The sequence below is a fragment of the Armigeres subalbatus genome, chromosome 3 (assembly GCF_024139115.2).
Source record: "Armigeres subalbatus isolate Guangzhou_Male chromosome 3, GZ_Asu_2, whole genome shotgun sequence".
Taxonomy (NCBI): domain Eukaryota; kingdom Metazoa; phylum Arthropoda; class Insecta; order Diptera; family Culicidae; genus Armigeres; species Armigeres subalbatus.
The window spans coordinates 14,357,314-14,370,870 of NC_085141.1; the positions used below are offsets into that span (position 1 = coordinate 14,357,314).

General features: G+C 38.2%; 3 protein-coding genes across 4 annotated transcripts; 2 read left to right on the forward strand and 1 right to left on the reverse strand.

The window, feature by feature from the left end:
* Positions 1-5,730: 5,730 nt before the first annotated feature.
* Positions 5,731-6,661, forward strand: LOC134227849 (DNA replication complex GINS protein SLD5). The gene is made up of 2 exons (XM_062709533.1): positions 5,731-5,998; positions 6,067-6,661. Exons 1-2 carry the CDS (start codon positions 5,891-5,893, stop codon positions 6,640-6,642), a joined length of 684 nt encoding a protein of 227 aa, XP_062565517.1. The 5' UTR covers positions 5,731-5,890; the 3' UTR covers positions 6,643-6,661.
* Positions 6,662-7,344: 683 nt separating this feature from the next.
* LOC134219549 (cilium assembly protein DZIP1L) lies at positions 7,345-10,852 on the forward strand. 2 transcript variants are annotated; one of them, XM_062698293.1, is made up of 3 exons: positions 7,345-7,590; positions 7,654-8,407; positions 8,687-10,852. In XM_062698293.1, exons 1-3 carry the CDS (start codon positions 7,488-7,490, stop codon positions 10,380-10,382), a joined length of 2,553 nt encoding a protein of 850 aa, XP_062554277.1. In that variant the 5' UTR covers positions 7,345-7,487; the 3' UTR covers positions 10,383-10,852. The 2 variants fall into 2 exon arrangements, with proteins under 2 accessions (XP_062554277.1, XP_062554278.1); XM_062698294.1 differs by having other exon boundaries at positions 7,369-7,422; positions 8,030-8,407.
* A 134-nt stretch (positions 10,853-10,986) lies between these two features.
* Positions 10,987-11,894, reverse strand: LOC134219550 (pre-rRNA-processing protein TSR2 homolog). Its single transcript, XM_062698296.1, has 3 exons — positions 11,610-11,894; positions 11,413-11,551; positions 10,987-11,346 (listed from the first exon to the last, which is right to left on the reverse strand). Exons 1-3 carry the CDS (start codon positions 11,742-11,744, stop codon positions 11,021-11,023), a joined length of 600 nt encoding a protein of 199 aa, XP_062554280.1. The 5' UTR covers positions 11,745-11,894; the 3' UTR covers positions 10,987-11,020.
* Positions 11,895-13,557: the final 1,663 nt, after the last annotated feature.

The window sequence follows — 13,557 nt, forward strand, 5'->3', positions numbered from 1 at the left end:
CTTTCTCGTCGTCGGGTCTCCCTTCGTGTGGGCAGTGCACGTTGATGATGCTATAGTTGAAGAAACGGCCTTTTATTCTCAGCTTCTACATCAAACTGGCCCAGCTTAGTATGGGGAGAAGAAAATGTTGTCGAATTCCACGGGGATTCCCGGATTGTGTCTTTGGGTGAGAAAATCAATCTGTCAAAATTTCAGCTCAATCGCTTGTTGCATAAGCTGGCGCAATTGATTTGAAGTTTGTATGGGGATTTCAGCCAAAATGTATAGGAAAATACACTTCCGTCACTTATTCGATCTGGAAATCGGTTCTGATTGCTCGATTGAGCTCAGAATTGCAAAAAGGGCAGTTGGTACACACTTAATCGACAATTTTTTTGCTCGGTAAATGAAATTGACGAACATGACCGTAAAAAAATATTTAAACTGACATCTCGTTAATAAATTAGACATTTCTTTATTCTACTGAGATTCGGCAATCATTTTTGCCACAGTATTCGGCATTTTAGAAATGAGCTGAATTTCGGCAAACCCATCTGTCAAAAAATGAACATTTTTCGCGCGCTGTATTACTCTATCGGTCATACGAGGAAAGAAAAAAATATCGCTGAAAATTTTCCGGTAAGCATTCAATTGAATCTCCATTTTCTGTTTAATTTTGACGGACTTTAAGCATACTTTTGCTTTATCCAATTTCAGTGGATTTGCTCCAACTAAAGTTTACAACACACAGATATAAGATTACATATTATGTAATAACAGCAAAGGCGTGCTGATTGACGGCAATTGCCTTCTGTGCTTAGGACCCAAACTTGACATCGTGAGGATACCATCCAGGAACCAGGGATACGGAGCGGCGGAGTAGTTGCAACCCAGGCGCGGTTCCGTTGTGTGTTGTGCAGAGAGTTTCTAATGAAGAGTCATGTTGATACCTACCTACACGTGTTTGCATTTTGAATTTATTTAGCAATAAGAGAAGTAGCACCGAAAATAAATTTTCTACTTCATATTTATATTTATATTTTGATTTGATTTCGTATTTTGAAACATGAAACAAAAAATAATGAAAATAATAATATGCTGAATTTCGGCAAAGCACTTTGCCGATCGATTCGGTAATGTATTACCGAGCAGTACGGCAATTTTTGACAGATGAGAGTTTTTATATTATTTACGACCAGTCGGCAATTTGAACTTTCACCGAGATTTCTACCGAGATCTCAGCTGTTGGATTCTCGGCAATTTATTTTGCCGGCCTCAGCGAAAAAAATTAAGTGTGTATGCTACACAACAATTTCACACAACGTTTTACCACGAATAAATAAACTTTTATTTAGCTTTCGGCTGATTAATTAGGAGCTGAATTGTGTATTTTTGGGTTTATTGATCAAATCGTATGAGCAGATAGCTACATAAAATTTCATTTAATCATCATACAATGTGCTGTGAAATTGTTCTGTAGCATACCAACTGCCTTTTTTGCAATTCTGAGCTCAATCGAGCAATCAGAATCAATTTCCAGATCGAATGTGTGACGGAAGTGTATTTTCCTATACATTTTGGCTGAAATCTCCATACAAACTGCCAATCAATTGCGCCAGCTTATGCAACAAGCGATTGAGCTGATATTTTGACAGATTGATTTTTTCATCCAAATACACAATCCTGGGGGGTGCCCCGTGGAATTCGGCAACATTTTGTTTCCTGGGTCAGTCTATTGTACATCCTTGCGTTTATTGGCTGTCATAATTTGGTGCATCTTGCCCAGCACTATGAAGCCGGTTCCCAGGTCGTTGGTGGTGCCACAGCTTTGGTAGAAGGTAGCCGCTCGATGCCCGTTCTTCCACAATTTCTGTCCTGTCAAGCAGATTTCCTGCAGCGCTACGAAGTCGAAGTTGCGGGGATGTTATTTATCGTAGATTATCCTGTCGCAAGTCGGGGCAATATGGGCCACCATTTAGGGCAGTATGGGCCACCCATCCAAAACGTTCTTTTGGGAGGGAAAAGTGTCGTAATGTGGATGAATAGTGTCGGGTTTTCTCTTTATATATCAACAATTAAACACAAATTACAATAGCATTATGTATATCCCTTTTTTCACTTTTTTTTACATTTTTTTTCGCACTCTTTTTTACCAACCGTACTCTACACCATTCGTCACAAAACTGAGCTCTTTTTTTTCGAGAGACTGTTCAAGTCAGCCCGATTCTGCTCTCCGCTCGAAATACAATTTTTCGCTCTCGTTGAGTGTTTCCTGGGGACCAACACCCTAATAAATTGTCTAACACTTTTTGAATATGAATGAAGTTAAACACTCTAATAAATTAGATAACATTATCGAAATGTGAAATATTCATACTTTCTTACATACATAATCTTACTTTCTCATATCTCTCTATGGCGTATTTCGTTCATGTTTTACTCCAATGAAAAGGATGGAATAATTTTAATTCTAATTTTAATATTATCATTATTATTATTATTATTATTATTATACTGCTTCCCTACACTGCCCATGATTTCATAGTTGACGTAACAACCAGCACCATCGATGTTGGGAAAACGCATTTTTATCAATTTTACCAGAATCATCACATCAATCAACAAAATACATGAACTAATCTGTCTAAATGGACAATATTAGTAGTTATTTTAAGGCCGCGGGGAATTAATTACTATTCCTTTGATTGAAGTGGTCAAAATATGCATACGACAGTTTACGCGATCAAACAAACGTTTTGTGAAATGTTTGTTCCCATCACATGGCGTAAAAACCAGGCTACTATGTGTGGTTATATAGTGCTAAAGAATAATTGTAGATAGTTCCAACGATTTATTGATTGAAGAAGGGAAATCTTTTGAAAAGTTCGAGTTTCCGGGAAAGGTTTTTCGGATAGCTCTTTCCGTGAAAATTAAAATTATGTGATAAAGATAAAATTATGTGTGGAAGAGTTCGTGTTGCAAAGAATTTAATCAGTACCGTACGGGGTTTTTTGCACTATTAACAAGTAACAAGTGTGTGAGCAGTTACCCTTTTCATTTATTGGCCAAAGCCCTCGTTCCAACCAAATTTAAAGCAAACATAAATCCAATCCCTATTTTAAACTAAATACCCGAGTAGACGAGGATTAGAAGTAAATCAATCGTGATTAGATTGCAAAATTTGATATGGGCCTCATTTATATGTAGGATATGAAAGCACAAAATATCAGACGACAATATCCATATTTGCTATGAAATATCCTGAGGATATCAGTTGATGGTATTTGGAAGAAGTGATTAATATCTCGAGCTATTAGTTTGTTTTTATCCATAACACATCTTGATATTTCGGTGCATTTTGTTGTTGATATTTTTGCCTGCACTTTTGGATCCTACATCAAAGTCAATATCATGTTTTATAATTCAGTTCTGTCCGGGTAAGGTAATGAAAAACATGAATAAGAATTGCATTGCAATTGTAAAAACTAAAATAACAGCCGTGGAATATATTAGGACCCTTCCCGGTAGATGTGCTCGAGATATACATACCAATATTATCAAGCTGAGGTACAAATAAAAAGCCGCACACGCACTAATTCTTATGTGTTAAGTTAAGTCCTCAGTGGCAGACCTCTCCTGCCACGCAAAAAATGAAGCTAGATTTTGGTTCTGATATACACTTTTAGAAAATACCCATAAATTACTACATTTTAGAAGAGGAATCGGGATTTAGATGAGTGTGATTTCCCATACACAATTTTGATATGCTTCTAAAAAAAGTGTGACACAAATGGCTAATCATTGCGTTACATAATTAATGGATTTTCATTCTTCTTTTATATTATACATCCTTTTGAATGATCTCGATTGTCTTAAATCAAAACTTTTGGCGACAATATTTAGCAAACAAACATTATTTTATTGATTCAAAAGAATGTAAACGTTTATCTCCAGAGCTACACCTCGATGGATGAAAGCTTATTTTGTCGGATTATACCGTGGATTTCACAAGAAATGCTTGCTTTAGCAGGAACTTGCGTATTAATTTTTGATTACAAAATCAGTTACGCCCAAATCATAAAGTAGTCCTGAAATACGACAAAGTAAAACGAAAACTTCTGTTATGCTTAATTAGTGGATTGTGAATGTCGAAAAAATATGAGACAGGTTTTTGCTCCATATTGCAGCAGGTAATGGAGGTACGTCAACTTATGCGATCAAATGACTAGTTTTTCAAAAACAATTATCGCCATAACTCGAATGTTTCCGAACAAAACATGAATATTTTTTCATGGAGCATATGTATAATCGTACGAAGAATCCATATCCGCAAAAAAGTGTGTTTTGGTCATTTTGGCTTATACGTCAACTATGTGATCATGGGCAGTACAATGGATTTTCGCGAAAGAAAGTTTTACTGTTTTTCTTTAGCAAGTTGTTCCAAGAAGGGTCTTCCAGGTGCTTCCAGGAATCCCTCAGAAGCTTGCTTGAGTAATTGTTCAGTATGTTCTTCAAGTTGTTCCGCCACAAAATCTCCCGCAAGTTTCTCTTTTCTGTCATTTATTTGAACATGATTTGCTTTGGAAATTCATCATAGGATCCCTGGAAGATTTCTCCGGGAGTTCCCAAGCAATCTTTGAATTTTTTGAAGAATCTTTAGCAGTTGTCCCAGAATAGTTTTAGGATTTCTTCCAGAAACTATCGGGATTGTTTTTTATTGGAACTGCCCTATAATTTGTTTTGTGATTTCATTTGAAAACTTAGTAAGTTTTCCCAAGAAAATTCTTTGGATTCTTTCGGATGTTGTTACAAAATTGTTTGTCCGGGACATTCTTCGGAGAAAAAAAAAATAGTGGAAGCATTCTTGCAGGATTTTGTCAAGTCGAGATTCCTGTAGGAAAACTGGTGGGAATTGCAGGAGGAATTTCTTCGTCCGCAAGTAGTATAAATCAAGACAAAATTTTCAAAACGACAGGTAGCGGAATCCTTCATCTACCTATTGGTTTGCGTAGGAGAGCTATCAGATTCGTCAAATCGTCGTTTGAATCTTTGTTTACAAAAGCAGATAAGTCGTTTTGAAAATTTTGTCTTGAAATCCCCGAAGGAAATTTCCAGGGGGAAGGAAATCCAGATGGTGAAAAAAAAAAATGAAAAAAGTTTGATGACGGGTCTCCAGCTATCCTTACGAGCAAAGCGTACAATTGACCTCCGGATTCCCGATTCTGTTATTTTCAAGTGGGGTCCTTGAGCATAGTTGTCACACGAAATACATACTCATGCAATGACGGGCATAGAAAAGCTTTCAATTGATAACTGAGGAAATTCTTATAGAGTACTAAGTTGAGCAGCTAGCCGAGTTCCAGTTGGAATGTAGAGCCATTGAAGAAGAAAATGACTACTTTTAGCAACGCCCGGTGCGAACTCAATATGTTTACGAAGTCGCTATACCTCAAACAGAAACCACCGGTGGGAAGATGGAGCGCTATCCTAAAATAGCACTCGAGAGGGAGCGCTATAATAAGAATAGCGATGAGGACTCCCGTGGAGGTGCTCTAAGAAGCCTTGCAATTATGTACGTCACCATTTTTTGTTTACGTTTTGCACCATCTACTAATCCATTTGCATTTGGACTTCTTCCTCACCTTAGCATCTAATTCATTGGCTCAAACTTCTGATGAATGAACTCGATGAACTGCTTGTGAGTTCATTCAGTCCGACACACCGGTAAATGCACATCAGCGCGCAATCTGATGGAAGATCCAAGATGATGGAAGATCTAATTTATCCTTACTTGTCATCTTTGTTGAACGGCTGAACGGTCTATCTTGTTTGCATTTATTCGACTACGAAAGTTTCCTAAATTTATTTACAACTGATCAAAAAAATAGCCAATTCGATTAGGGAATTAAATATGGATCAAGCAGAAATTGATAGCGAAGATGACCAGCATGTTGTCGATACGAACAACTTGGACGAGGAAAACGAGGATGAAGACGAAATTGCTATGACATCTCAACAGGTACGTTAAGATGCTGATACCGCGGATATAAAATGCAATTATAACAGGGCTGATTCCGTTTGATACAGCTATTAGAAAACCTTCAACGTGCCTGGATGAATGAAAAATTTGCAGTTCAGTTGCTGCCATATGAGGAAGCAATTGTAGAAATGGTAATGAGTCAGCTAGTCCACATGGAGGAAAATTTGGCCACCACCAACAAAAACGACATGTTGTACATTGCCCATCGGATGGAGGTTGAACGGATACGTTATATTGTTGCCAGTTATCATCGATGTCGCCTACAGAAGATCGAGGAATACGCTTATCATATTATCGAAGAAGAATCCAAACGACCTGCCAATGCCAAACGGTTATCAGCCGGGGAACAGCAGTTTGCCGCGGATTTCTACCAAAGCATGGAGACTCATTTCTATCAATTGGCAGTACGGCACATGCCGCAGAACCACCAGAAAGACGAGCATGTACGTAAAGTGGCACCCAATGTGGACAGTTATGTGTTTATACGCGCTAGAGAGAATGTGGCCGATTTCTCGATTAGCGCCGAACACGAAATGATCAACATCGCTGCGGGATCCATTCATATGTTTAAATATCGGGATGTAGAACCATTAGTACTGGAAGGAATTGTTGATTTGATTTAATATTTCTGATCTGAATCAATATGAAGCAACGTTTTTTTTTCATGAGAAATTCCCCTATTCACATTTTCAGTTCTGCCGTTCTACGCATGCTTGTTGTACCAAATTCAAAAAAACGGCATTCAAAATTGAACCCTAATTTTCATTGCTGACGTCCTACCGTTAGAAAATTTAAGAATATTACATCACAGGACCATTCGTAATACTTAATTTAATTGGAATCGCTCTAAATTTTCGCCCACAGATAGAATTTGCGCCCATGATCATAACAATAGCTTTTCGGGACAGATTTGCCGAGAAATACAACAGTACTTGTTCGGTGGTTTCTTTTCTACGCATACGAGTTCCGCTCAGTGCATGATTTCGTAAATAACTGAGTTGTGATTGACTTTTTTCTCTCCATGATTTATTTATTAGAGTGGACAGTCCACGTGGTTGTAGTGATTATGTCGCTAGAACGGACTAAGTTTGAAAGATCTAAGCAGAAAATACTATTCCATAGAGTAACATAAAATAACATGATCTGCCATAATGATGAACCGCGAAACAATTATGCGTAGAAATAAAGCAATGGGACAAATAGACTTGATGTTGTTTTCAATGAAACTAACATAGGACAATTATGCGTAGAAGAGCAGACTGAACGTGCCCACCATCCAAAAGTGTTAGCATTCTAGTACTTCACACTTTGAAATCGCTTTGAATGAGTGAATTGAATGCTATTGTTTCCATAGCAACGAATTGTTTGAGCATTCGTAAAAAAAATCTAAACAATAATAAACTGTTAGTAAAGTTGTATTCCAAATTTTTGTAAAGTCGCATAAGTAGATGTACAACAAATTATCTTAATGGCACACAAATGGAATCATAATTTTCCAAAAATCGCTCGCGAAGCAGGATTCATTATCAAAGAACTTTCCGTGGGACACTGCATTGATTGGCGATTCATTGGTAAGAATTTCATTTCATCAAATAGGTATGGTTATGCAACAGAATAAAGATTGCTCGTTTTAGCATCTATCGATCCTTACGCTATCGTTGGCGACAAAGACTATGAAAAACTGGACGAATTTATCCCACATATTGCGGAAGTGCCTATTGGTACGGTGTTAAATAATCGAATACTTGATCCTGCTATAGGAAAGTATTTCATCCTAGCCCAGTTCAGCATACAATATTTGTTATTCTGCAAGCAGTTTCTGGATGAAACTGTTGTGGAAATAAGAAATACAGCGCAAGACATACATAAGGAGAATAATCGTCTAGAGAAAATCTGTCGCAAGAAAAACGAAGAAATTGTTTCGTTGCATCGGAAGTTACAGAGGGCTGAGATCACTCATGCACAACAAATGGTATATCCCTGTATAAAGTGTACGAAGAATTTCATTAGCTCAGATCTGCTGAACGCTCATATGGCAAGGAAACATGCTGAGGCGCTCTCAAGCGGTGCTGCTGTAGGAGAGTCAAAATCAACCGGACGCAAGCTATCTGAAACGGATTCCAACCTAATAAATACTATTAAGCTCGAGTTGGAGGTAAAACAGCTAAAGGAACGATTGAACGCCACGGAGAAAGATCTATTGGATCAGCGTGGGCGAGAGCATTGGTGCCACGTCTGTCTCGATGAGCGAGCTAAAGATAAGGAGAAGAAAACGAGATTGGTTGAATACTGCAGCGTTGCTATCCAAAGCAATCTTGAAGATACGAAGGATGTCAACGAGAAGGAAGTTCAGACAAACGTGAGCAGCAAGGCGGATACTTCACCTAGGTTGGTAATGGTGCTTTTTTTTTCAAATCATTATTAAATATATAGCTGAAGGGTTTTCAGCCCTTGTTCTAAGGTCGTCTAAGGGTTGTATCAATATCGATATTTCATATGTGGGGCAACTCCTTGTAATTTTTTTTTCAGTTTTTGGTATGGGGCATCAGATAAAACTAACCAATAGGATAGACATAAATATATGAAATTCCTGACACAATATTCTTACTTTTTACCCCACTACTTAAGGATTTATCCATGTTTTTTTTTTTCAAATCTAACGACTAGGATTTCACCGTTTGCAAGATCCACCCCATCACCAACTCTACCAGCGCTTCCTCCAGTACTGCATCCTGCACTGTTAGCTCAGCCATGTGTACCACTGGACTATATCTCCAAGTCTGAGCTTGAAACGATTGTACGCGAACAAAATGAACAATTCGAGAGTTGGAAGACAGCTGAGCGCTTGAAGTTCAACAACGAAATCGAGAAGGTCCGTCAAAGTCTAACCGAAGCGATAAAGGAATTGGAAAATCGTGATCGATTAACAACTACCGCTAGCGTTCCACAACAGCCTTGTGTAGAGATCGTTAGTAGTGGAGATGATGAACATATTTGGAGAAAAAGATATCGAGAGTTGGAAGAAATGTATGAAAATAGTCAGCGACAAGTTAGGGAGACAGTTCATACTATCGAATCGGCTTACGAGGAAAAGTTCAGGCGGATAGAACAAATGATGGCGCTACAGAGCAAAGAAGCAACACAAGCTCTCACTCAAGATAGCGAAAATGTTGCTGTTGCTAGCAGTAAAATGTCTAGCGATAATTTTTTGCTGCAAGTTCCAGTTCCGAAAATCGATTTTAAGGTATCTTATCCCACAACTCAGACTAAAGCTAAAGACGAATTTGAAATGAATGATATCGTATCACATGAGGATATAGCTTCAAATGATGACCAGTCTGAAAGCGATGAAGAAATCCGAGCTTTGGAAGCTACAAAAACAAAAATATTTGAACAAACTATTGCTGCTCCCCCGGTTGTAAATCTTAAAGACAATGTCTCAGAGAAACCTCTGATTTCACCGAAAAGGCAAATATTGAACACTTTCAAGACACGATTGAAACAATTGGGCATCGACTCCAAGACAAAAGCTATATCTAAAGAAGATCTCAATGCTGCAACGGAATCTTTAGCGAAACGAAGAGATGTTAATAAAAAGAGAAATCGTGGATTCTTTATAACTAGGAATCAGTTACTGACGAAAGTAGATGAAATAGCAAAAACTCGTATGGGTGTAGCGCCGAAGGTAAGGACTTTCCACAAATCGAATGATCAACCAGTTATCAAAAAGCAAGAAAAACAACCTCAGCCCATTCCGAAGCTGAGATCAACATTCAATATCTCTGAGAAGCATCCGGTTATCGATTTATTGCCATCAAAATTGAAATTGGCCGTTGAAAGTCCCATAAAACCAGACCAGTCCAGCCCGGCATCGAACTTATTCAAGATTAAATCCGTATCGTCTCGGCATTCCGTACCGGATGTGAAGCTAATAAGTGACGACGTTATTACAGTCCAGGCGGATATTAACCCCATTGCAGAAGCCTTATCGCGAAGCCCAGTTATTTCGGACACAATTCCACATCACATGTCGGAGTACGATCAACATTTGGAACGTTTGCTGGACACCCCCACGAAACGCCCATCTACACCTCCGGATGTGATTACCGTGGCTGGTAGGTCTGATCGTCCTGTGATGGAAAACGATTCCGATCTGAGTGATATTCTTGAGATCGTTCCGCAACAACCGAAGCCAATTCCAAAGAAACGCGTTTTGTTCAATTTGGAGCGGGATAGCGGCGAAGAAGTTCGAAAAACGGAGCCTTCACAGATTGGTCCGACACTATCGTCCACCGTAATTCGAGTTTCAAGAGTTGAAGAAGATTCCGACTGGAATATTAGTAGCTTTGATGAAGAAAAGTAAATTGAAATAAAATTAGATGATAGTTTGTCATCTGGAAGGTAATCCTGTTTGATTTAGATACATTGAATCACTTGATAGGACTATTATTCGATTTTTATGCAAACGAATCAACAATTTTATTCATTGCAAAAATGTCCAGTAGTGCAATAGAATAAAATAAGGTTAATTGAACGAGTATAGTTCTACTATTATACACGTAGATCAACCCAAACGTTGCCTTTTCCCGATGCACACTTGGGTCCTTTTAACATCACGTACACGCAACGTTAAAATCACGCTACGTGGACATCGGGCCTAACTGGACTAATAATTAGGTGGGGCGTTCGCTAACTGTGAACTAGAATATCATAATCGAAAAATAATCATGCATTTGGTTGACTTTCCATCCCAAGAATTCAATAACAGAGGAATGCTTTCAGGAAATTAGGTTAAGAGTTTGCTATAAGTCAAAGCGAAAAGCCTGGAACTTTTGAACGCTCACTCTATAATCATAAAGATGTCCGATTTGCCACTATGCTCTAGGTACTGGTTGGGGAATAACAGGTGGCGGCTTTATATAAAAATAAAAAAGCTTCATGCTGTCATCCGAAATACAAACCAGATATTGCTGTTTCATAGCCTCAAATTATACTTCAGTTTTATCGTCTCCTCCTACCACGAACCTGAGTCCATCCCGGATCAATATCTTCTTCTAGGAACTCTGTCGTTGACCCTTGCATACTGGGGGAGGGAACCGTGTCTGACGATGATCTTGCCATGGGCGCTGCATCCATATCCATGTCGTTATCCTGATCCATGTCATCGTCATCGGTTTCGCTGCTATCGTCCATAATTTGCATCTTTATGCTATTGCCCGATTTGATCCAAACCTGGCATGGACCCATGCGAGACAGCTCCATTCTCACTATATCTTCCTTGTTTTGCTTTAGCAGGTTGAGATATTTTATTAGAATCGCGCTGATTTCTGAGAAGAAAACATAAGAATATTGACTTTTTTTTTCATTTTGTCTGCCTAAAATACAAAATTTACCATCGACGGACTCATCTTCGCAAATAGTTTGAAACTCTTGGTCCATTATCTCCTCCATTACTTCCCTCAGATCATAGGAATCAACATTTTTGTTTTCTGTACAATAACAGGTAATATAATCTATAATTTCTATTGCCGTCTGTAAATAAGCGAATATTAGCAAACTTGATTTTTTCCCGAACAAATATTTTACTTACATTCAGACCTAGCGGTCCACCCATCCCATGTTCCACTGCCAATCGGAGAGCTGTCCAGCGGTTGAAAACATTTTCGACTATCTCCTTGAATACAGGCTGAAGCTGAGTTGGGGTAATTTCAGAGCTACTTGCCATTGCAACAACTTTTCACATAAGCGTCGAACTAAATTTATATTTAGTTTGATCAGTTATTACCAAAAAATAGCAAAACTTAAACCCTAAACCACGGAACTAATCACTTTTGGAACACATTTTTTTTGTCAAATCAAATCAAAATAATGCGTTGTCCGATAGTCCGACACTATTTTGACGTTTTGTCTTACGCGATGGATGAACTTGTTAATGAATGTTTAGAAAAGGTTCGAAAAATATTGAATGCTATCACTCCAGGGGACCGACACTCAATTTTTTCACTATGGATTTTGACAGGTTCGCCTGTTCGTGCTTTTTTGGGTGATAAATTTATCCCCCAGTGTCAAATCACCCCAATACTGATTTATTTTGCAATAGTATGTGCGCGAATTTTGAATGTTTACGTTTTTACAGGAGAATATGATGCAAAACGCCCATTTCACTCAATAATGCAACATGATACAATCATGAGAAAATAGAGAAAAAATAAACGAACTATAAATTAAAACTATTTTAGACTCGATTCCATGATTTAAACTTAAGAATGTTCAACTTATTTGCTCAATTCTTTAGAATGCTACTTGCGTAAGGCACTGTCTATGCCTTCGTTCGTTTTATATCATTTTCACCCTGGAAGTTGTTTGTGTTGCATTCGCAGTGCACTCGTATTGGTGACTCAGAAAAGATGTGACAAAGATGGCGTAGCTTATCATCCCCGTGTATCACTCAGAGAAAAAGAGGGGTTTTATTTAACGAGCATCCTTAAATAAGGTAACGCTTAGAGGAGGAGGGGGGTTTTCCGAAGTGTGCGATATATATACGTAAAAAAATAACCTTATATGTTATGGCAAAAAAACATTCGAAAATACTTATACTCTTCATTATGCCACTTAATGAATGATCCCATATCAAAAAGCTAATAACATTCATAAGTTAATAAAAAGTATAAGTTTCGGAATGTATGTGACTAATGCGATGAATAAGGTTTTTCTTATACATATCATTAAGCGCCTGCTTCGGCAAAAAATATTAGAAATCTTAATAATAAATAACATTAAATTTTTTTACGTGAACAAAAATTTTGTATCATTCATATAAAAAGTGTGACATAGGGGGAGGGTGGTTGACAATGGACATTTTTTACGTTACGTATATTTAATGGATCTTCCCTTAGGTATTGTCAGATTCCTTATGGATGTGATACACTGCGCGGCGTTTTTAATGTTCCCAAATGGGTACTTGCAAAAAACTTCACGCGGCGAATCACTGTCGAAAGGTATTGCCTGATTTTCTCAAAATTGCACGCGGCGAACCCTTCATGAAAGGTACCGCCGCGCTTTCTGCACCCCGTTTACTTGATTCTTATGGGTGAACAGCATTGCGGTGTATCGTTTGGCGCGGCCGTACCTTTCGATAGTCATTCGCCGCGTGAAGTTTTGTGCAAGTACCCATTTGGGAACATTACAAACGCCGCGCAGTGTATCATATCCAGAAAATCTGACAATACGGCCGCGCCAAACGATACACCGCAATGCTATTCACCCATAAGAATCAAGTAAACGGGGTGCAGAAAGCGCGGCGGTACCTTTCCTGAAGGGTTCGCCGCGTGCAATTTTGACAAAATCAGACAATATATAGCCTGAAGTTTTATCACTTGATATAAGATTTATAAAAAAACCTAAACTTTGACGTCATGATCGATCATACTCTTTGATCAAGAAATAAAGCTTGTGGTCTGAATAAACTCCCAAGTAATTATTGCTTATAAGGATATACATACATTAAAGACACTATAAACAAAGCCGGGAAATGTTCC